The 25,175-nt window shown below is 43.5% G+C and overlaps 1 protein-coding gene across 2 annotated transcripts in view; it reads right to left on the minus strand.

Moving 5' to 3' along the window:
* Positions 1 to 25,175, minus strand: part of LTK (leukocyte receptor tyrosine kinase) — a 98,840-nt gene that overhangs the window by 52,595 nt on the left and 21,070 nt on the right. Inside the window, exons 2-4 of one of the 2 annotated variants that reach the window (XM_035111716.2) lie at positions 8,577 to 8,690; positions 4,142 to 4,294; positions 2,928 to 3,144 (exon numbers count right to left, since the gene is read on the minus strand). In XM_035111716.2, the coding sequence (XP_034967607.2) occupies positions 2,928 to 3,144; positions 4,142 to 4,294; positions 8,577 to 8,690 (484 nt within the window). The remainder of the gene's footprint in view (positions 1 to 2,927; positions 3,145 to 4,141; positions 4,295 to 8,576; positions 8,691 to 25,175) is intronic. The other variant, XM_035111725.2, reaches the window with a different exon arrangement.

Below are 25,175 nucleotides of genomic sequence, written 5' to 3' on the forward strand. Positions count from 1 at the left end.
TTCTTCCCTCTATTAAACCTCCCTGTTGGCATGTTTAATGTAGGAAGGAAGTGCTTCACACAGTTGTTTGCTAAGCCATTGTTTGAAGTACCTCACACCAGGGGCAGCCCATCCAGTTTCGCCACCTGAGGTGAAACGGGAGCATGTTGCTCTTTACTCCTCGCTGCTGCCACGCCCCACATCCGCTTGTGCCGCAATGACCGTAGCAAGGGGGAGCATTCAACAAGGCTTTGGGGCTTATCTTCTCCTTTCCATGGGCAGGGAAGATGAGAGGCAATGTTGCGCGCTGGAACGTTCCCAGTGAGAGGGGGCGCTCTGCCAGTGACAGAAACAGTGGGGGCAGGTGGGGCATTTCCTTCTGCACTTCCACTGCCTGAGGCAGCCGCTTCATCCTGACTCATGGGGGGGCAGCTGTCCCTCCTGCCCTCCACTGAACAGCTCACTTGGGTGCTTGCCTCTTACACTGCTTCCTTGCAGCAGTGGGGGGAAGGCGCTTCACACAGTGGTTTAACAAAATGATGAATCATTGTATTTTAATATTCTGCTGGAAGCCTCCCAGAGTGGCTGCGTAAACCCAGCCAGATGGGCGGGGTATAAATAATAATAAATTATTATTATTATTATCCTTTAAGGGGGTTGTGGCTCAGGGTAGGCTGTGGAGGGAGGGGAGATCGGTCAGGTGTGGGGGAAGACTGGTTGGTAAAGCGGGGTAGGTAGGGTTGACAAGCAGAGTGAATAGGGGAAGCAACCCCTAGTGTGTATGTACACACACACACACACACAGGGGGGGGGGGGAGAGCCTACCACTATCATGGAGCTCTAATCAGGTATTAAATTATGTAGATGAATTTTGGGAGGTCCCAAATGGCTAGATCTAACTAAAGCAGCTTTTTGCCTCTGCCATAAATAAGGCTCCTTCTAGGCTTGGTCCAAACAGGAACTTTTCTGAGCCAATTTAATTTCCTTAATGGAACCCAGAACAAAGCCCTTTGTGTACACAGGAGTAGAAGGATTGTTGCAGCAGTAATTCAGATAAACCAGCCTGGCATTACATTTACTATCGATTTTATGTCAGGAGAACACATCTTGTTAAATTGGCTAATGCGACTCCACTTCTAAATTAAGACATTTAAGCAGCTATATAAGGCTCAACAGGTTTCTGGGCAACGTGCCTGTAAAAAAAGAGAGAGAGAGTTTGGAGCTGTAGACGAAGTTTGAGCAGATGAAAGATAAGGCTGGTAGATTAAAGGTGTCGTTGTGCAGGAACATATTGCACACACAAAAACTGAACATATTTCTCAGTCCAGCTGAGTCCGAGATGCATTGTGAGACTGCTGCTGGTTTTTCTATTGTCCTTCGTGAGCTGTTTCATAATATCAGGAATCCTGCATGCTTTCTCTGTCTCCTACAGTTTATCAAAAAGTGCAGCACTAGCTAAATCCAGCACCTTGCCTGTTCCAAAAGCAACAGCTACTCAGCTCAAAGTGGTTATGAGTTTGAGCAAAACATTTAGTATAAGCGGAATGAGTTTGATGGGTCATACCTTCATGGGTCATTCTTACCGCTTTGCAAACAAATGAATCTGTCCAAAGGTCAGCCAGCTCAATGCAATGAGGGGAGATTCACGTCTCCCCCAAGCCATGCAGGAGGGCTGCCTTCCATACCCTAAATTCAGGCTGTACAAAGCAAATTGATGAACTATGCAGAACTGGCAAAATTGACGGACAGATTTTGGAAAAAGACAACAGTGACTTTGAAAAAGAGTGGGAACCATTTACAATATATTTGCAGAAACAAAGGAAGACTATTGACTTGATGGCAGGATTTAAATAAACACTCACATCTTTATTAACAAAGAACATTTAAAATGATATAGTGCATCCTTAAGAAACAGCGGTATGAAATAAGGGGAAACAAACCAGAAGTGGAAGTTAGGGGAAGCCCAGGAGGGGAGGGAATAGGTGTTGTAATATAAATGTTATTGATATGAGATGTATGTAATGATAGAAAAAGAAAAGTGAATAAAAATTTAAGAAAGAAAGAAAGAAAGAAAGAAAGAAAGAAAGAAAGAAAGAAAGAAAGAAAGAAAGAAAGAAAGAAAAGAAAAGAACCCAGGCCATCACCAGAGACTGCTGGTGCTTTGCACACACCCGACGGGAAATAAAGGTCCTCAGCTCAAGCAACTGGCTCCATAATTAATCTGATTTCTCTTTCTAGTTATGCATCAGGCTTCTAAAGCTTGCTCATCCTAAATTAGGACTAAAGCTCTAACATGAAGAGGATGTATAACTCATTTAATGGAATGTGATAGTTGAGATTTAATATACAGGCTTCCACCCTCCCTTTCATGGGAGTTACTTTCCAAGACCCCATGTGCATAAGTGAAATCTTGTAAAGTGGGGGGGCACCCTCTAAACACCCTTTAAATGCCCTCTCTTCAATCCATACCAAAAGTACTGTATCCAAAAGTATCCACAACTAGAATTGAAGCTCTGGAGCTGTCTGGAGGATGTGTGCGAAAGCTGCAGCTGCTGCGCTACCCCACACATCAGCTGCTAGGCAGGGAGGCCGAGCAGCCTAAACAAAGCTCCGCTGCATCTCTGTTCTCTTTGGGGCTTCCTCCGTCCTCACCGACGTCCTCTTCGGGCTCCAGGGAGCTCCTTGTGAGCCACAAGGATTCTCCAGCTTTCTCCCACCATTTCCAGGTTTGAACCACATTATTTATTTTTCAGTGCCGCGCATATACATGGCCGTGCATGAGTCAATTGCGCCTAAGTGGGGAATGCCTGTGCGTGCAAGAGTTTTTTCCCTACTAACTCATTGCTAATATGCATCTTCATGTATATTATAATTAGTAATGTTTCTAATACAAGAAATATAATAGCTCCTGGGGGCAAAATCTAATAAATTTTAAGAACAAGTCTTACCAGGCATCCTGCTCATGTCTTTCTTGCAGATGAATGGCCACACTGTGATTAGTGTCCACATGCCTCATTTCAGCAGAGAGTGCTCCTAGAGAGACACCCTGTGAATGCACGGCTAACTCCAAGAGACAGGAACTGGAGCTCCAAGGCAGGAGTGGGCTGCGGAGGCTGAACCTGCACCTGTCTGAGATCCTGCTAGTGTTCAGGAGAAGAATTTCCCCTGCAGCAAAAAAAGGAGGGGGGACAGTTATGAGTAACAGCAACCATAGTTATAAATTACAGTGCAAGAAGGAATGGATGAAAGCTAGAGGGAAGAAAGAGGAAGACATACGGAGAAAGGATAATGAGAAGGGTGGGATATATATATTTAATAACTAACTGAATGACTAGTAAGTATTTTGGACCACGGAAAAACCACAAACAGTCGTGCCTTGGTTCTCGAACAGCTTAGTTGTCAAACAAATTTGCTCCCGAATGCCGCAAACCTGGAATTAAGTGTTCCGGTTTGCGGACGTTTTTCGGAAGCCGAATGAGTGCAGGAAGCTCCTGCAGCCAACTGGAAGCCTCGCCTTGGTTTTTGAATGGTTTCAGGAGTCAAACGGACTCCCACAACAGATTAAGTTAGAGAACAAAGGTACCACTGTATATGGGAGCAATAGCATGGTTCCTTACTTATCAGATCATTGTCCAGGAGGGAAGAGGTAGTGATAACTGGGTGTTAAGCAACAACCACATCCTTGAACTGGGCCATAAGGCTCCTGAATCTGGTTACTGGAATGGCATGCAGCCAAGTCATTCCCAATACTACTGCTAGTAACATATAATCTGACCGTTATCTTCAGCCTCTTCTGCCATAAAGTAACGAAGAGCCAGTTCTCTACAACTGAGGCTCTATATAAAACCTACAATATGTCTTTTGTATTCATTGTAATGATTTTAATATATTAACAGCATTAAGCACATGATGCTGTGCAATGAATGGAGAGTTCTCATTTGGAAAACATTTCACACGCCTCTGCAATTTATGTGAGCCAATGACGGATACATATGAAAAATCAATTTGTGTTTTAATCCATAACCTTCCCCTCCCCACCTCCATGGTATGTGATCTGGAGAATAGTGCTGGATACCACAGTGACTCCAGTTAAGAAAGAATCTTGTTAAAGAAGGCAAGGATAGTTAACTACAAATGTGTGCGCTGTGCACAAATGGACAACCTTCTAGTTTTCTGTTTGATGAGTTGTTCTCTGCAATCTGCTGGTGCTCTTGAGAAGTCAGAACCAGAACTGAAGACAGCAACCAGTCTGGTTTTCCAGAGGCATTGGTAGATGAAACCCAGGAACAGTTCCACCCAAAGTTACATGTGGTTTCTGTTACAAGAAATGAGAGCATAATTAGTCAAGATCATTATTACAACTGACAGTGATGACAGTGATTTAAATGAACGAGTCACTGTACTTTATAACCATAAAACTTTTTAACCATAAAACAGAAGACAATCTTTGCCCCAGTTTATTTCTCAATATATGTTCAAGAAGTATTAAAGCAACCAAGGAGTTGGAGCTGCAACGTAGTTTTGGAGTTGCACTAGTCAACAGTTAATCGATTTAGTTGAGAAAGGGAAGAGAGCAGCATTGCTAAAATATAAACACAGGGATTTCTGTGCACACATCCTTTCCGAAAGGATGCACCTCAGTCGTTAATTCTAAAGCTAACAATAGATACAACATTTTTAGGGCAGTGGGACTGCTCTGGAAGCCTCCTCACTGTGTTCAGTCCTAAACATGCCTTTTGTCGCTACTGTCAAGTTCAGGGGTGAAAATTGGTTTTCCAAGTTTGGAGAAGCAGCTGTCTGTCTATGATGGTGCTGAGTTACTGTGTCCCCTCAAAACCTCCTCCCAATCCACAGAATGCAATTGGTCATCACAATAACAACTTCCGGGAAACTAACAACGCTGCAAATGGACAGATAATTGCATGAATGTGCCATTCTTAGCATTTCTTTTTTGCTTCTTTAAAAAAATTGTGCAATTTCCACAAAACATAATGGAGGGCAGAATTGATAGCTGAGCCAGTATTCAATTGGCTAGCATGCACATCCTGTCATTTTGCTTGTGAAGGTGTGAGGAAGACACGCTTATCCTGCAGCAGAGAGACCGATCAAAAATTATGTTTGTATTTTATCGCTCTCCACCTTTAAAACTGTAAGATGAACATTCAGGTGATCCTGGCACCAGAACACAAAAAATACACACTGTATTCTAAAAGCCTTTTGTAGTGTAAAGGTTGGTGAGCATCAACTCCATGACTTCTGCAGCCCTGATTATTATTAAAGTTTGAATACCACCCTTCATCTGAAGATCCCAGGGCAGTTCACAACAGAAAAATACAAAATGAGAACTGTGGCATGGAATACATTTGTTCATGCTCAGTGCCACTGAAATGCTTGTCAATCAAAACGTTACCTTTATGGGCTGATTCTTACATTACAGCCCCACCACACTGCAGTGAAACAGATACAGTGGTACCTTGGTACTCAAACGTCTTGGCTCCCGAACGCCGCAAAGTACCGTAAGTGTTCTGGTTTGCAAATGTTTTTCGGAAGCTGGATGTCCGACGCAGCTTCCGCTTGAGTGCAGGAAGCTCCTACAGCCAATTGGAAGCCTGCCGTGGTTTTCGAACAGTTTCGGGAGTCAAACGGACGCTCGGAACATATTAAGTTCGAGAACCAAGGTACCACTGTACATGCAAACCTAGCAAATGTCTACAGACAACTTATCAAGGCCTTTCCTTTCCCTGTATTCCACACATTCACTCTTTTGGGTGATTAAAAAACAAACAAAACACAGGTGTTAGTCCATAAGTAAAAAAAAAAAACCTTTTTAAAAATCCACAACTGGGCCACATTATTATCTGGAGAAATCAAAATGTCACAAAGCAGTGTGGAAACTTCTGCACTCCCTATAACTCTTCATCTCGCTACACAAAGCAGGGGCTGACAGGATAACAAAAATATCCCCCACCAATACAAAAATTAGTCTGAATGCTGAAAACTGCATTAGTCTCTACTAGGTTGAGTTACACATAACAGCTACATTGGAAACAAAATAAAAAAAATCCTCCCAGCAGCACCTTAAAGGCCAACTAAGTTTTTATTTTGGTATGAGCTTTTTGCATGCACACGAAAGCTCATACCAAAATAAAAACTTAGTTGGTCTTTAAGGTGCTGCTGGAAGGAATTTTTTTATTTTGTTCCGACTACGTCAGACCAACACGGCTACCTACCTGTAACTAGCTACATTGGAGTTCAGAAAGATTTACGGTTTAAATCAGAAGTCTTTTAAGCTGCAATCCACACTAGAAACACTTCCCAGTTAAAACACAGCTCTGCAAAGCATAGCAAAGCAGTAATCCTAAATGCAGCAAAGTTTAAAATTCCTTATCTGGAAGTTATGGCTATGATGTAAGTGTCCAGAGGGCGGTTATTAATTTTGTTTGTTTTTTGTTTTTACTAAGAGAAGGTTTTAAAAAATGTTGTTCAAAGGGTACTCTCAATGGTGTGTTTTACTATATTACACATGGCATAAGACTATTACCGTAGTCACTTTTGGAGCAGATCTACAAATAATCCACAGAAAGAGAGCAGCATATCTGAAGCACAGTTAGCCCCAGGCAAAAACCACTCAGCCACATCAGAACTTATACAGTTCCCATTATTTTTATAATATAGTTGTTTAAAACACACAAATTACCATTCTTTCTGCATATTTTCCATCATACCCAGATTGTAGCATGAAGGGGAAATGCATTTACTAACTTTTAACTTTGGAGAGGGGAGAGGGGCTTGGGGGGAGGGTTACTTTTATTTGCAAATAAATCAATCATATTCTTCCCCCCATATCTGTGATTTTGCTAGGGCATAAACCGTACCAGGGGTGCCCAAACGTTTTTCAAAGAGAGCCAAATTTGATGAAGTGAACATGTATGAGGGCCAACCAAAGTTGTTGAGGTTTTTCTTCTTCAGAATTTTACCTCAGGACATATCATATACTGCCATGGGGGCCGTATTAAATCGACCGGCGGGCCGGATTAGGCCCCCCAAATGGACTTTGGACATGCCTGCTGTATCCTGTCTTATGAATTCACATTGTATCTTAGATGAGGAATGCATGCCATTCAGACCCTGGTTTGAAGAAACAAACCTAATTTACTAATTCCTAATTAAAAGAATACAGTCTGCTAATGCATAGCATGCTTCTTCCATTCAAGTAAATGATTTCTGGAGGACCAATGGGTGAGTAAGAAAGGCTTTTCTAAAGCCAAATGACTGAATTCATCTGATTATTTGTAGGAGTAAGGGAATGGTTTAGCCAGAATACAGAGAAAGTATAAGCTACAGGAAAATTACTCCAAGATTACTCTCATTCAGTTGTATTTTACACTCTCAATGTCCGGTTCATTTAATGCTCACACTATATGAATGCCATTGGGACAAAATGTTCATTAAACAATGAAATCCTAAGACTAGCAGTGAAAATGCATCACTACCTACGATGAGGAATTAAGTACATTAAACAGAACATGCTGTTCTACTGGCCTTTCAGGTTTGTATCAAGGATGTCTTCCTTAATTATCATATGGAGTCTGATGCCACAATTGATAGTGGCTGAGGAAACCCAGCCAGATGGATGGGGTAATAATAATAATAATGTGTGTTGCAGTGAGACCTGGAGACCGACCCCCTGGTTGTGGGGGTGGGTATATTGGTCAGCCACAACACCCGACTGGTAGGTTTCTCGTTGCTGGGTGCAATCTGGCCAATGGGGTGCAGTCTGAACGGGCAGAGGGACCTATATAGTCCTATGCACGTGACCCAGAGCTTCCTCTTTTGGTTCGTGCATCAGAACACCCACCCACCTCTCCCTATATTTAAGAGCATTTTGCGCTATGCCGTTGTGTGTCGTCTGTTGTTGGGACGGCAGGAATTTCCCCCACTTGGCTGATTGGCTGTTGCCATTTGGGTTTCGCCTATCATCGTAGCAAATCGTCACAACTTGTAAGGTTGCGGATAGGCACTGGTTCAGGTAATAGGGGTGGGAGAACGGTCTTGCCATCCCTATGTGAAGGGTATTCCATTAGAGGAATCTAGGGACTCAACTTGGTTTGGTCAACCCCTGAGAGGGGGTTGTGCCCATGCCTGAGTCCAGGGGAGCATCTGGGAAGTGGACATAGTCTGTTCCTGGCTTTCCACCTGCCTCAGGTGTTGACCCACGGCTGACCTATGATAGAGCTCTGGGTCAACGGTACCTGCAAGGGCGCAAGGGAGCTAGTTGAACCAGAGCCTGTGCAACCACTCACTTTCTGAAATCAATAAAGTTGTGGCCTAAATTCTGCCAAAAACCAAACTAAAATTTGAGTCAAATGTGTTTTTATTAAGGGGGGAGGTCTCTGGGTCTGAACACGCAATAATTGGGCACAATAATGGAGAATAGGTCTATTAAGTATCTAAATACCAAGTCCTCTACATTCAGAGGATATGTGTTTGACGTCCATCATTTGCTGAGAAGGAAATAACAGGGGGATCTGTTACCACCACTGGTAACAGGCTCAGAGTGATGGGGAAGCTTCTGAAGAGTAAGATGGGAACAATACCTGGGTGGGAGGACTGATCAGGAGAAACCATCCCACTGTTACTTGGAGACAGCCTAGGAAGCGTATAGAAGAAAGGGGGAAATTTCTCATCAGGTCTTGTAGAAACGGAAACAACTACAAAAGAGAGGGAGGAAAGTGCATAAGTAAAATGAAAATACTCTAAGATGTAATTGTTTATACCAGGCATCCCCAAACTGTGGCCCTCCAGATGTTTTGGCCTACAACTCCCATGATCCCTAGCTAACAGGACCAGTGGTCGGGGAAGATGGGAATTGTAGTCCAAAACATCTGGCGGGCCGAAGTTTGGGGATGCCTGGTTTATACAGACGACTTCCTCCCAAAATAAAAGCTCTTGGAGTTGCTGCTAGAAAGCTCCTTTATACCAGGTTGTGCCAGTGGTCCATCTAGCTCAGTACTGACTAGCTCTCCAGAGTATCAGATAAGAGTCCTTTCCCAGCACTATTGGAAGATGCCAGAGACTGAACATGGGAGCTTCTACACGAAAGCATGTGCATTCTTGCCCACCTACACCCCCACCCCTTCCCAATGCTGTCTAATTAAAATAAAATAATGCTGCCTGATTAAAATGTAAATAAACATCTGACAATGATTTACACAGGCAAAAACAATTGTCCTTCATTGTCCCCATGATTTGCTAATTGGATAATCCAATCATTTTGAATAATGACTTGGCCTGCCAGCCAATTTAGAGTGTCAGCACCTACAAACATATTGTGTAGAAGCATGGGTAGGCAAACTAAGGCCCGGGGCCCGGATCTGACTCAATCGCCTTCTAAATCCGGCCCGCGGACGGTCTGGGAATCAGCATGTTTTTACGTGAGTAGAATGTGTTCTTTTATTTAAAATGCACCTCTGGGTTATTTGTGGGGCATAGGAACTCGTTCACCCCCCCCCCAAAAAAATATAGTCCGGCCCCCCACAAGGTCTGAGGGACAGTGGACCGGCCCCGTGCTGAAAAAGTTTGCTGACCCCTGCCCTGAAGTTCTGAAGTAGGTAAAGATTCTCTAGCAGGCCTACTGCAGTTCTTTACTACTCTTGGCAGCAAAAGGATGCTGCAGTGCTTACAACGATGCAAGGTTCTGTAATTTCTTCTCAACTAATGGACTTGTAACAGACTGGGATCCTTGAAATGTAATCTATTTACATTTTTTATCTCTGCCACCCAACAACTTTTTTTTTCTTGCATGCACACTAAAAAAAGAAACTTTCATGAGTCAATAACCTAAGATTCTCACTACCTGATTCACTACTTGTAAATATGAAATCTTATTACAGCAACAATGCCATTCATCTGCATATGCCCTCTGGGGCAGGGATCACATCTGTTTTCACTATATCTCATGCTGTGGATGATAATTGGAGGTTAAGCAGAAGTCACTGTGAACACTTCCAGAGTCATACAAAACCACCTGGGCCGTTGATTCATTGTGGTTGCAAAAAGATTTGGAATGCTCAAGTGAAATGCTGCTAATAGTCTCCCTTTAGGAAAGCCAGCAAGCAGGGCAGCCCTCCCCAACCTGGTAGCCTCCAGATGTTTTGGATTCTCATTCCATCAGCCATGCTAGCTGGGCCGATACTGTAGAAGCTGTAGTCCAAAACATCTGGAGGGCACCAGGTTGGTGAAGGAAGAAAATTGTGCAACGGTGGGAGGAGATAGGACTAGATAGGCTAGGTCTCTGAAGTCCCTAAATTTGTCTGGTTTTGAGAAGTGCCTTTCAAAGCAATATCTTGCCCAATGCTTTCAACATGGCTTCTCAAGACCTGACATTCAGGGTCCTGCAGAGGCCCTTGCAAAATGCCTTGCAAGGTAGTGCTTTCAAGGCAGTTCTCAAGACCTGACAATCTGCCGATTGTTGGGTCTTGCTAAGTCTTTTTAAATGTGCATTGCATGATAGCATGTTGAAAGGGGCTTTACAAGACCTGACCATCAGCTGATTGTTGGGTCCTGAGAATGCCTTGCGAAGCAGTATCTGGCAAAGCATTCAGCCCACAGGGGGTAGGGGGAAGAACATCTGGCCCATGAGCCAGCTCCAGTCCCCCAGTCCGGCCCTAAAGATTAACAAGACATTGCGCCTACATGTTGAATACCCTGTTTTCGCTGGTCTCATTAGTGAAATCAGTGAACTCAAGTCTTCCATTTAACCAGTATTGAGTTCCAAAAGCCAGCAAACTCCAGATACACCACCCTTAACCTACCAGAACTCCTTACCTAGTAGTTTAAGTCTACCTGTTACTCTTTTGGTTCCTCCCTGGACCCTGTCTCTGCCCCAGACCTAAGGTTCCTCCATGCAGTGTCCTAGCTCCACCTAAACTGCCAATATAGACTGCTATTCTTCTCTGCAAAAAACCAAAAAAAACCAAAGGTGTCTTGCTGAGGCTTCCCATCTCTTCAATTCAAGAATGCTGATAAATTTGAGATATGCCAGATGGATTACATCTAGCATCTTTGGCAATTCTTATACCTAGAAAAGGATTAAAACCATACCAACAACAAAGTCATAATGAATTACGGCTGCATAAATATTCTAAAGTCCTAGGTGCCTGCCAATATCAGTCTTTGTCTCACTACTAGCCACATCTAAGGCTCAAATAGATTTTTCATATTCCCAAGCAGAACCATCACTTCTTGCGGTATACAGCAGGAACCTGAAGCTTTTCCACCCTTATAATAAACAAAATTGCAGTTGCAGTTTGAGCAACCACCTTCTCAAATACAATAAATAAATGTTGCTACTGGGCCATATTTAACCTCGTTATTTGTCTGTTTGTTTGTTTTGCATACTGGCCTTCATCCGAAGAACACAGCGCCGTTCACAACATAAAAATACAAAATGAGAACACAAAATGCATAATAAAGCAAAAACAAACCAGTAACTCCCCTCCCACAAACACTTTTAAAAGGCCATAGAATGTTAATCAGCCAAAGGACTCACTGGCTATAGAGAAACGTGAGCCTCCCTGGAGAGAACATTCTACAAACGAGGAGCCACTGCAGAAAAGGATTCACTATGAATGGGAAAAGCTAAACAAGTTATTAAATGGAATCTAGAAGAATGAACAGTCTTAGCTGTTAATAGAAGAAGAACCAGGACATGATTAGATACACAGGCTGAACAGCCCAATTTGGAGGGCGGAACAAGATGCCCCATGTCTGGGAAGAGCCTGAGAAGCATTAAGGCAGGACCCCCTTTCCTCCACTGCAGAAAAAAATAGCATGCTTAAAATGTGTCAGATTTATCTACCAAGTTCTTTGGGTGAAAGAAGGTGTATTTTTCATGAAACACAATGGATTTAATCAACATAACTTTCTTCTTGGATCATTAAATAGTAGACACATTTCTTTGCTTAAGTGGGTATTATAAAGCAACACACAAAACGAAGGAAACTGAACTTCAAGAAATAATGTTTGTAACAGGCAATAAATATTAACAAGAAGTGCAGGTTTACATACCAGGACTATAATAACCACTGGGAAAAGCAACATTAAGTGTAAACAGGCAGAAACTCAGTTTTACATGCAGTAAATATGGTGCATAGGTTTAAGGTACGGAATATTTTATATACCGGTAGGCTGTCAATGTACATTTTATTTTGTAAACTACTCATTTGTAGTATGAATGAATGTGAGGTTTACAAAAGGCTTTGGCTATATGTAATAAAGTTTATTACTTCTCCAGTATTGGGGAATTTATGAGTTTGTGGGAAACTCTTTTGCCCACATAAGTTACTAAGGTTAAAGGACTGGTTTGGTAGAATGGGATGGGATGGAAAACATTTGATCAACTTCTATCACAAAAAAACACCTGTCATAGGGTACAATTCTATGGTTCCGGGGGGGGGGGGAGTCTCAGAGGCTGTAGGATCTAACATATGTATTTTAGTGTTTTGTTGGAAGCCGCCCAGAATGGCTGGGGGAACCCGGCCAGATGGGCAGGGTATAAATAATTTATTATTATTATTATTATTATTATTATTATTATTATTATTATTATTATTATTATCATCATCATCATCTCCACCTCCTGACAGGCATGTGGATTGTATGGCAACTTGTCTGCCCAGGACAAACACTGTAGGCAACATGGGACATCATCCAATCTGCCACAGGAGGAATCAGTGATCATGGTAAATGTGGAAACCAGTGGTACTGGAAAATGTGACAAGGACCAACTCCCCTATCAGGTTTTTGACCAATTTTGACAGATTCTACACAGATTCAGAATATTAACTCCTGGGGCAACCCCTGTCACCCCTCACTGTAGCAGCCAAGAGATGTAAAACAAGGCAACAGCCTTTTAGGGGTATAGATGGCTCCACTTCAGCCACTGCTATGTCCAGGCCAGGGTTCTGGTCTTGTCTTGCTTCTGACTCACCTGAACATGACTCAACCGAATCTGCTGCTACACTACTAAGCCTGTTCCCTGGAAAAAATAGAGAAGGCCTGGGATGTGTCTGTCAAGGCTGATTAGGAGGTTGAAATCCAGACCCCTAAATCTGTCTGGCCAGCATTGAAGATGGACTACTGGACAAGGTAGAGCTTTAGTAGTTCTTATGCAGCACATAAAAGTTTCAGGAATCACAGAGTGGTCCATTGAATTAATTACAACAGTGAGAACAACCTTTGGAACAGACTAGATTAGAGGAACACTTCTTTGTACTTGAGGAAAGAACACTTAATTGCCATAACTTGGTTTTCAGAATTTGAAGTGACAGCAATAAAGAGAAGTGCTTTACGTTAATAGCTTTTTATTGACAGGTACCTACATGTTATTCTTTGAGAAAAGATGACCTCAGACATCTCCCAAGTCACAGTTCTGGAAAAGTTAATGGAACTACATGTATTCCACCAAACACTGTCTTGAGTTCTCCCTTTTAAAAAATGAATTAAGTAAGAAGAACTTTTAAAAATGTTTAGCTGCTAAGCTATCAACATTGCATCCCCTCAGGCTAGCTGTTTATTATACCATAGGTCTCTTTCACTTTCATCATAAAAGGGAGTTGCGTACCGTATACACTGTGATGAGTAAATCTCAGTGATAACTCAATTTATACACCCTCAGATGCCTCTTTGCAAATTCCAGAAATCTGCACAGGTGGATTTGGACAGGCAGAGACAGAGTGGTAGTTAATACAAGCCAAGCGGCATGTGCATTTTAAGCAACAGAATAAAGATGAAAGAAAGCATAAACTAGCACACTACAGCTATACTAGGCGCACACAGCTTGTCAGTCACAAACAAACAAACCATTAACTACAACTACATATGCAAGCTCTTTTTCCTAAATGAAGCAACCAATTTGTCTAAGAACAAGTAGAAATTTATCCCAGAATGTTGGAGTTTCGAATTACTTAGTCCACTTTCCAAAGTGGAAGGAATGCACTAGTAGTCCTCCATTATAACCCAATCATTGGGATCTAAACAACATTTTTAGTACATGGATGCAGTTACTAGCTCACTGTAGTAAAGGCAAAAAAATTTGAGAAAACGTTTCTTCATGTTTAAAAAGTTCACATTTACTGACTACTACTATAATGGAAATTTTAACCTGTTTCACTAATAAATCTGAACAAAGATTGTGACTGTAAGCTTGTAGTTTGATATCTCTGTCAGTGGAATGAAAATTTAATGCAAATAAGATTTTTGGAACTGGAGTAGTTTGGAACTGAAAGAAATCCCTGCAACTACATGTCCGCCTCTGACATTAGAGCAGACACAGACATTTGATTTTGATGGTTGTGGTGCAGCAACATAAGACACCTATCAGCAACTCTAAAACAATTTCACTGTATCCGAAGGCAGCTGTGCTTGCTCAAGACACAACTTTCCATTGTTGCTGATCCCCCATACCCACTGCAGTCCCTGGTCCCCCTCCTTAAAGGTACTCCTGAAGACAGAGGAAGAGTGTCCCTCAATTCTACAACCTTCCTCTTTCCTCCTTTACAATACAGTACTGTATTGGTATTGGTATTTGTTTTTTTTTTAATCCTATAGCAACATGGCTTTATATCTACCAAGGAAAGAGGATCCCTTAAATAGAAATAAACCCATTTACTCTTAATGTTAAGCATTTGGTGGTGACAAAATACTTTCTTTTTAAATGGTCTTTTAATGCCTTTACTCAGCGCTTTTTTTCTGGGGGGTATGCAAAGTTACACATACCCCTAAACATTTTGTGAATCTTTGTACTTTGGTCCATTTACTGTATTTTTATTTCCCCCGATTTGAACTATAAAATGGTGATCAGGGCCGGTGCATCCATGAAGGCGAACTAGGCAGTTGCCTAGGGCGCCAAAATAGAGGGGGCGCTGGCCAGCCTGCCCTTCACCCCCCGGCGCCACCCGGCGCTCGCCCGCTGTGCCCAGAAGGGAGAGCGAGGGCTCCAGCAGTGCCTTACCTCTCCACCAGCATGGCGAGCAGGAGTGCGAAAATGCGCCACTGAGGCTGCAGGCAGGCAGGAGCGTGCCCGGTGCGGCGCCTGGAAGCTCTGGGCTGCAACAGGCGCTCGCGGAGGCCGGGAGCGCCACACCCCACTACCCGTGCCGCTTCTCCCGGGGCTGGGGAAGGGACCTGGCAGGCAGGGCCGTCTTAAGCACATCAGCCGCAATCCCTCCGGCGTCCCCATGCCCCGGGGAGTGGTGTTGGTGGGCTGGTGTGGGAAGGGTTTGTTGTGCCATGGTGGGGGTGGCAGGTTGGGGAGGGGGGCGTGCACTAATCGGGGCAGGGGTGGCAGCGGCGGAGCCGTGGGGCTTGGTGGCTGGTTGCGCCCTACCGGACATCTGCCGGTGTGCAGGGAGTGGGGAGGCTGCCAGCGGGGCCGCGAGGCTCCCCAGCTCACTGCACTCACTGAGGCGCCCCTGTGAGTCGGCGCCCTGGCGCACCGTGCCAGTTGGCAGGCAGCAGCAACGTTTCGTGTAAAGCAAGCTGGAGGAGATCAAAGCAGCCAGACCAGCTACTCGACAGCCTTCAGAAAGCAGCAAAGAAATGGGCTCTTCCCTGCCGCCTTGTTCGTGATGCACGGTAGTAGCACTTCATTCACCCTGCTGAAACTGCTGCCACTGCCACGCGGGTGCCGGGGGAGCCCGGCAGATCGACCGGGGAGCTGTCGGGGGCCCCCCTGGATCTCGGTGAGCCGGGGGCACCCGGCACTCGGCTGGGCAGATTGAAATCTGTGTTTGAAATATGATTGGTGGGGTGTGGGGGGGCAGAAGGTGATCTCGCCTAGGGCGTAAAATACCCTAGCACCAGCCCTGATGGTGATTTTCTTGAGTCAAAATGAGAGTACCCCTAAACATTTTTTGGGGGGGGGGAACACTGCCTTTACTTAACCTGAAGCACCACTTCAGCTAATGGGGCCTCCCGCGGCCACCGCAGCACAATTTCTGTTCTCATCCTGAAGCAAAGTTCTTAGCCCAAGGTACTATTTCTGGGTTAGTGGAGTCTGTAACCTGAAGCGTATGTAACCCGAGGTACCACTGTATCTACTTGCTGGAGTAGACCGAAGACACATTCATTTCACCTCAGGTACTGAAACGATCGTTCTAGGCCCTAGAATCTTGGGCCAAAGAGGAAGAAGGATCTCCCAGGACTGTTGTTTTTAACAGAAACAAAAATCACAACTAGAGATGCCGCTGTGCACTTGGGTCTTAGTTGAAGGTTTCCCGTAGAAACCTGGCTGGCTACTGTGAGAACAAAATGGCAGGCTTGAAGGGCCTTTGGTCTGATCCAGACGGGCTCTTCTTATGCTGTCATGTTCTAATGTTGCTTTCTGCCTTTCATGCAGCTATTAAAGATGTTGAGTCTTGGCCCATGAAAAAACATCAACCCTAATATAACCCCGTAAAGAGAGACATACTATATAGGAGAATGGACTTTGTACACCACACATTTCTGAAAGAGAATATGGTTGCTCTCCAAATACCACAACACAACTGAAAGAAAATGTTTGCAAGGAAGCCAGAGAATTAGCTGTAGTGACTGGCTTCCTTCCACACCACATCTGAAAACATCTCCTAGTATTCCAGAAGAGAGATAAAGAAGGGAGATGGGAGGGAAAGAGTTTGTTTCATTAGTAAGCTCATTGTACTTTGGTTTTCTGTTTACTGTATTTTACTAGCTGCTGATATCTCATGTGCTGAGTTATACAAGTTTTTGACTCAAACATTGGAGCTTTTTCTGTCCCAAATATATCCATCCAGGCAAGCAAGAGACGTTATCACAATTCAAGGACACGGTCAGGCAAAAGCACTCAATGAGGGTGTAGAGCAGGACCAGGGGAGAGAGGCATGGCCTGTGTGGGTGAGTCCCATGGGCTGGAGAGAGAGGCCTGGAGGGCTGCAGGCAGCTGGTCCATGAGCCTGTGAGAAATGCAGCCTCATATAACTAGCGTGTTTGGCTCTATTTAAATGCATGAAGGGGTTAAGACCATAGAGTAAGCTGTTGCTAGTCTTGACTAGGTCATGGTTCCTCACGCCCAGTGATGGGCAGTTCTTTTGTATGCCTTCTTTCTTCCACCATGTGAACCCAACCTGAGAGGACATCTAGGCTTGACTGCTCCAACGCTCAGAGCATGTGTTCAGAAACTTTTACCATACTTTGTAAACTAAGTTGTTCTACCCGGGGTTTTTATTTTTTTGCTGCTGTATGGAAATACCCAAGAATCTGATCTTTGATGAGTTTGTAAGTAAACTTCTTTTAGAATTACCAAAGGGTTTGATCTATTCGCTGCAAAAGGGTGTAGAAAGGGGATGTTGCTGTAAGCGACTTCAGTAGGATATTCAAAAGGTCTAACAGCCTAAACTCCCACACTTCACTTTGCTGCAGGCATGTTTTTGTGATTTAAAACCTCTGCTCTCTCTTACCGGAAAGTATTCTGCCGATAATAATATATAACAAACCACAGAGCCAATACTTCCCCGCACCCATGTCCTAATCTAATATCATAAAATAAAAGATAAACACACAAACAATCCCCGTCCTGCCAAATTGAGGAGAAAACTTAACAATTCCTATAACTTCATCCTGCATGATTATAGCTCTAAATAGCTATGGAAGTTGAACTTTCCTCTTGCTGGAATATACTGATTATATGTGCACAACGATTGTACTCCTATGGGCAAGGTCAAGTCTCTGATATCAGCATTGAGCATCAAGAGGCGCTGGAAGTCCAGTACAACTGTGATTATGAGCCTCCCTCCTTCCCTGATTGTAGTGGGTGGGTGGGGGTCTCTATTGTGCTCAGCTTTCCAATTGCCAGCAGATTAGACAATCACCATGACAACTCCGGTGACAAAATTTGTGAATCTCTGTAAATACATATATCCAAGGATTCCTTCTGAGCCCAGTTTTGACAAAGCTGTTGCTGGTCTGTAACTGGCTAGTAAAATTGAATATTGTGTCTGTAAACAGAAAGAAAACCAAAAAAGCTTAACTTAAAAAAAAAAAAACCTCAAGCAAAACTGCCATGTGTCTGCGCGCGTACGCGCACGCGTGCGCACACACACACACACATTTTAATGTCTCTCCACTGCCCCACTTTAACTATTCTCTAAAGACAATAAAATCTTGGGATCTGCCTATGGATGTTACTGATAATGTCTATCACATGCCTGACAGACGAGTCGACCATTTCCCCCCCTCTTCATCATGAAGGAAGCCCTTGTTCTTCCTGCCTTTCCTGGAGCCAGAGCATTTTTTTGACTGAAAATACATTTCTCTTCCTTCAGGAAGAATTTTTTCAATATGAGGTGAATTCTAAATTTAACCAGAAACTACTTGTTTTCTCTTTTCCTAAACACACACAATCAATCAGAATGTCAGTTTAATGCTTGCCCCTTAGGGTGTTTGGCATGTTCTTTTTGCAGCATGGGGTGAAGAAAAAGACTGAGGAGTCCAATGCCTTGCATTCCGCCCTCCTTACCTCTACATTTATCCAAAGGCTTGAAACCTAGCTTCTTCCCTGATCTTGGAGTCATTTGTTTGACCCTGCAGTACAGTCATGTTGAAATCCTCAGAGTGATCATAGCATATATATTCTTGTTGCTAAGTAATCATAAGCACTCCTGAACATTGTGCCTCCCCACTGAAGAGCATGGGGAAATCAATGAACCTTTTTTTTGGCAGAATTCAATGGAATTTGCAGTCATAATGGCCCTCTGCTTCCATTGCTGCCAGGTTCAGTCATACATATGCACACAAAGTAAACAAACAAACAAACAAACCAAAAAAAGAAAAACCACTGGAACAGTTTCTGAAAAGTTCCTCCTACATCTTTACCAAAATCACATAAAAAAGACAAACCTTGTAAGGAAGGAATAATTGGTAGGAATGATTCCCTGTCACTTACAAAATCACCCTCACTTCCTCTCCCTCCCTGGCATTTTCCTTACATAGTAAGCTTGTGGAGAATGTGGGTCTATATCAATGTTTTCGGGCATACTGCATTTTATTACAGTCAACGACCAGTATCAGGATAAAATCACCAATTAAAAAATTTAAAATCTCAGAACAAACTGAAATAAATAAAATTACATATACATAAAAAAGCAGTTCTAGCTGGCTTACTATCTGTGTCTCTGGTACTCACGAACCACTAACTAAACTTTTGGAGGACCCAAGTTTTGTTCAGGCCACACCAGAGGAAGCTGAATCACTTCAGACAAACTCCTGAATTCTCCCCAGATCAGCCAGATTTGGTTCAGGGTACATCTGAAGCAACTGCATGCCCCTAGAATTCCATATTAACCAACTATTCCAAGCAAATCATCTGTTTATTGAGCATTCATCCTGATTTGTTTGCCCAATGAGGTTTGGACATAGTCTTTATTCAGCATTCATACCGATTGTTTGCAGAGTACTGTAGTTATGTGACAATGAACATTCAACCTGATTTGTTTGTGTAGTAGTTGTTCATCTTTCCATTAACATTCACCCACCCCTAAGTTCTTAGCGCATTTCCCTGTTACGTTCATAGAATCATAGAATCCTAATCCCCCAAAGTCCTCTTTTAAAAAGTGGATTTGTTGAGCTCTTGGGTGAAAGAACCTGGTAATTCTCTTCAGTTGTGGAAACTTACATTTATAGTGTGCTCTTGAATCTCTCTTGCAAGTTGCTCACTGTCTGGAAGTGACTTTAGTCAGGGACAGCTTCAGGATTTGTGAAGCTCCAAGCTGTCCTCAGGTCCCCACAACAGACTGACATATATTGGGCACCTATATATCCCGTTGCTTGGTACCAGCTCCTGCCAACCTAGCAGTTCGAAAACACGTCAAAATGCAAGTAGATAAATAGGAACCGCTACAGCGGGAAGGTAAACGGCGTTTCCATGTGCTGCTCTGGTTTGCCAGAAGTGGCTTTGTCATGCTGGCCACATGACCTGGAAGCTATACGCCGGCTCCCTCGGCCAATAATGCGAGATGAGCGCGCAACCCCAGAGTCGGTCACGACTGGACCTAATGGTCAGAGGTCCCTTTACCTTTATATATTTTAAAAAACACTGCTTCCCCCAAAGAATCCTGGGAATTGTAGTCCACCCCTTGCAGAGCTAAAACTCCCAGCACCCTTAATAAACTACAGTCCCCATGATTCTTTGGGAGAGGCAATGTGCTTTAAATGTGTGGCATGTAGGTAGCCTAAGTGCCACCTGGAGCCCTCCTCCCATCTAATATTGTGATGAGAATACCTTAATGATATGTCTGAAGTCTTATTCTAACAGTGCTAATAATCATAATCATAATTATTATTTATTATTTATAGCCCACCCATCTGGCTGAGTTTCCCCAGCCACTCTGTGCGGCTTCCAATAGAATATTAAAAACACAACAAAACATCAAACATCAAAAACTTCCCTCAACAGGGCTGCCTTCAGATGTCTTCTAAAAGTCAGGTAGTTATTTATTTCCTTGACATCTGATGGGAGGGCGTTCCACAGGGCGGATTCCACTACCAAGAAGACCCTCTGCCTGGTTCCCTGTAACCTTACTTCTCACAGTGAGGGAACTGCCAGAAGGCCCTCGGCACTGGATCTCAGTGTCTGGGCTGAGTGGTGGAGATGCTCCCTTTAGGTATACTGGGTGGAGGCCATTTAGGGCTTTAAAGGTCAGCACCAACACTTTGAATTGTGCTCAGAAACGTACTGGGAGCCAATATAGGTCTTTCAGGACCAGTGTTATATGGTCTCGGTGGCCACTCTAAGTCACCAGTCTAGCTGCCGCATTCTGGATTAATGACCGATTAGATGACCTGTTAGAAAGGGCAGTGGAGATGGGATGCTCGGATTCAGTCAGATGCTGTAGCTGGAAGGGACTGGGAAGAGGTGCATAATAATGGGTCCCTTTGATTCTGCCTAACAACCCTCCAGCCATGTGAAAGAGCCAAGGGTTAGCCTGGCCTTCTTAGGGTGGTCATTCAAAGTGAGTCAGCTCCAGTGCATAAACTAGAGTGCCTGAATAAACTTGTAGCTCTCACATAGCATTTATACAATTAATGCTCATGCACAAAGCCACCATATTATCTCTAAAGAAGTTTCTGTGAAGTCACTTTTTTATCCTTGCCTGGAACCTTAGGTGCTGGGGTGCTCTACTCCAGCAAGACCGTCCAAGAACAACTGTAGTGAGAAGTTCTTAAGATGCCACAACCCTCACGCAGGAGGGCTCTTTACTTTCTTCCAGCTCCTGAGCGAAACTGAGGATTAAGACAAAGCCGTATCTGTCCAAACTTTAGCATGCAAGCTGACACCAAGCAGAGCTACTGCAGGACACCGTGGCTTCTGTCAAATTCCTTGTGGCATTTCCAGATAGAAAGGGGGTCATGCAGAGCCCCTCTCCCTTTTCTGCGCCCCCTAAGCTGAGTGGAGAGGGCTCAGCAACTGTCCCGAGGACATCCTGATCTTTTAACCTCATTAGACCATTTCAATTTCTGTAGCATCTAAGGGGAATGTCATTAATGGTGTCAGGAAGAAAGCCTAGTTCATCTGCCTCAAAGAAACCATTCTAGTAATCCAGTTACTGAGGAAGAAGGAAGGAAGGAAGAAAGGAAGGAAGGAAGGAAGGAAGGGATGGTTCCTATTTTCTCATTGCTCCACTAGCTGGGAGAGAGCTGGCACAAAGACACACGTCTAATGAGCGCCTCATTTCCTCAGCAGTGGCACTGGCGTTCAAAGTGAATCGTTTGGGGAAATTTAAAAAGCGCTTTTGAAATGAAAACTGAAGCTCAGTTTCAGCCGCCCTTCCCCAATAAATGGAAAGCAGCTTTGTTTCAAGGAATGAGGTTATTTCATGGCATAATAGCAACAAGCTGCTCACTCACTTGACGGGTAACAAGACGAAGAGGCAATGTAAAATAGTGGCTAAGGGTCTAACTGGTTGTTATAAGAGATACAGAACTGCTGTCATTCCTTGTATCTTATAGCATCTAGTTTGGCCCTTCATGCAGTATTAAACACACAGTGTTTTGAACCTTTTTTCTGATCCAAGGTCAGCATTATGAAAAATTAATTACCTTGTCATATGAACCACCAGTCCATTGTCTCAACCAGCTATTGTTACGTTCCTGAACTTCCAGTCAAATACTAAATACAGTGGAAGATGAAACCAAACCACAAAACAAGAACATCCAAAATATATGATGCTATCTGAGCAGACAAACTGAGAGATAAAGGTCCTTAATGAGATATTCTGCTTATTAGATCACCGTAGTAATTCAAAAGAGCTATGTTTGCCCCCGTCATGATCTGAGCTTCCTTGACATTGGTACAGCCTCTTTACATGGCCCAAAGTCTATTTTAGAAGCTCTTGGCTAGAACCCATTGATAATCGTATCCTCCATTAATCTGCCCAATCCACTTTTAAAGCTACCCATGCTAGCACAATGATATATAGTGTTGGCATAGGGGTACAGTGTGGACTATGGGTGGGATTCACCAAAAGAGTCTTGCAAGTACATGCACTGTATGAGGGCTTCCGCTTTCGCAACGGGACTTCCCCTCCTCATCCCCCATGACCTCTGGTGCCCCCCACAAATTGGTTCTGGGGGATCAGTAGGACCCCTAGAATTGTGTTCAAGGGGAGGAGAGGAGGGATCATTCCATCTGGCAATGCTGGTGCCGATGGAACAGTCGCCATGGTGCTTTGTTGTCACAATTAGAGATGCATGAGAATTGGCACTGTAATTGTTAGACACATCCACACTGAATCACCTCCGATACCTAAAGACCATTCTCTAGATACCACCACATGCTCCTTCACTCACTTTGAAAACTAATTTTCTCTCCTGCAATTGGGACCTTGGTTGCAATAGTTTGTCTTTTTTTTTTTAACCTATCTTGCTTTCATGTGACAAGGCAGTTTATTGTGCACAAAAATGTCTACCCATGGAGGGTATGTTTCAAGGGTAAGACAGAATTGCCGTAACATGCCGTTAGTCATCTGAGTTCCAGGCTATTATCTATCATTAACTCATTTGGAATACCAGGATGTACAAACTGTTGTTTATAATGCACTCAACAGCTTTGCTCCAAAGAGACACCCTTCAGCCAACAAAAGCTGCCCTTTCACAATTCATTCAAACAAACATACACCAATCTGAGACTGAGAAGAGGAATCTGTTGAGGGTTTAAACATGACTTTTCACTGTGCTTTTGCATTCATTTCAAAGTTGGCGCTGATTTGCTAATCTATTTGCTTAGCATCGGCAGAAATCTTGATACATAGTGAGAATTTTGCAATTTGTCCTCTTTCTCATACTGTCTGAAACACATGAGATTTGGAACTTCATACTCTTGCTACAAAGGTAAAAAAAAAAACCTGTTCCCTGACATAGGGAGCTTTTGCCCCTAAAGGTCCTGATTAATGGAATAGTAGGCATTCTGGTGAATGAATTGTTTTGGTTGTATGAAGGATGGTTCAGACATTTCTTTAAATATCATTGTTTTTTAACCACAAGAGGGTCTCATAGTGGCGGACAGGTCAATAATAACAAGACAATCGCTGCCCCAAGGCTTACAACCAACAGGACACGACACCAAAGAAAAATAATTGGGAGGAGAAATGAAATAAGCAAACCTGGGTACCCTACCCGTTCCTAGTTACAAATCCTTCTTATGATCAGTTGAAATGGAAATGGCTCAAGGAGAGGAGGAGGCAAAAGTTGCTGGTTTCTTGGATGCACTGGTGTCTTGGCCCAGCAACTCTCCCACTCCACCCATGACTATAAGAACTGCTACCAGGTGACAGTGATAAAGGGAGGGAGCTGACAGTGACTGCATCTCATCTCTCTTCCCCATCACCCCGCTGTAGCTCAGGGCTGTAGCTCAGGAGCAGAGCACTTGCTTGGCATTTCCACGCCTGGCATTTCCAGCATGAAACTCTGGAGAGTCACTGCCAGCCAGTGCAGACAATATTGAGCTAGATGGACTAACGGTCAGACTCAGTCTAAAACAGCTTCCTATTCTCCTCTTCACATCTAGCAGTTAAGGCTGACTAAAACAGAACTCACACACCTCACTCCCTTGCCTAGGAGATGCATAAGCAGTCTAATTTATCTGAAGACTTTCATATGCCACCCCTTGTAATATATATTACAACACAAAACAATAAATAAAATAAGACCCAAAGCAAATACTGAAACAGCAGAAGCAACAGAAAGCCAGCCAATATTTTAAACTACCGGTGTTTATACAGTAGTTAAACAGCGGGGAGAATGGAAACGTTTTGCCTAAATTACTAAAAAACCACAAGTTACGAACCACACATGCTTACCTCATGTTATATGAGGAAGATATGAAAGTTCTGCTCTAGAGAAATCTAATTTGTTCCCTCTGCAGCAATCTAATTTTTTTATTTTGGTCATACTGTCCTCCAGAACTGCAGTTTATACACCTTCAGAGCTACAATTCCCAGCCCTTTTAACAAAACCAAAGTTTCCAGGGTTTTTCCAGGGGGGAGCCATGTACTTTAAATAGGTGGTGTGGATGTCTCTGAGAAGCAGCGATAAGGCCAAAGTGGGAATTCCACTTGGAGGGAATGCCAAAAACTGGCTTGTCAGTAAAATGGGCTGTGCGGTTGTTTTACTTGCCAGCTTTACTCTTTAAAAGAGCAACCTCTTATTGATTCCAGGTCATTATAGGAATATTTCTTAAGAGCCAAGGTACCTATTAATGAAAGAGGTTTCTCTTGGCAGGGAGAGAAGTTAATTGAACCGAGTATATTTTCCCCAGCGCCAAAGAGGGGAAAGGGCTGAAGACGGAGACACTTCCCAGCTTCCAGTGTAAAGTGCTTCAAGGGGCAGAGAAACCTCTTCAACCAGACACAGGAGAGCAGAATAAATAATACTCAGATCAGGTGCCATAGGATCATCATGTTTCCTAAACTTACAGCTCTAGCATAGCATTGCTAATGGGTTCAGGCAGGGTTCCCAAGCACCAGACACAGAGCTTCCTAAGCTCCCAACAACCAGCTTGCTTCCTTTACCAGTTTAGCATTCCCAAAGTGTACCAGGCACAGAGCTTGCAAAGTGTTTCCAAAGCACATGACAATCAACTGGTTTTCTTTCACTTGGTTTTCAGAAGAGTGGCTGTTTTGAAG

This window comes from Zootoca vivipara, chromosome 1 (assembly GCF_963506605.1).
Source record: "Zootoca vivipara chromosome 1, rZooViv1.1, whole genome shotgun sequence".
Lineage (NCBI taxonomy): Eukaryota > Metazoa > Chordata > Lepidosauria > Squamata > Lacertidae > Zootoca > Zootoca vivipara.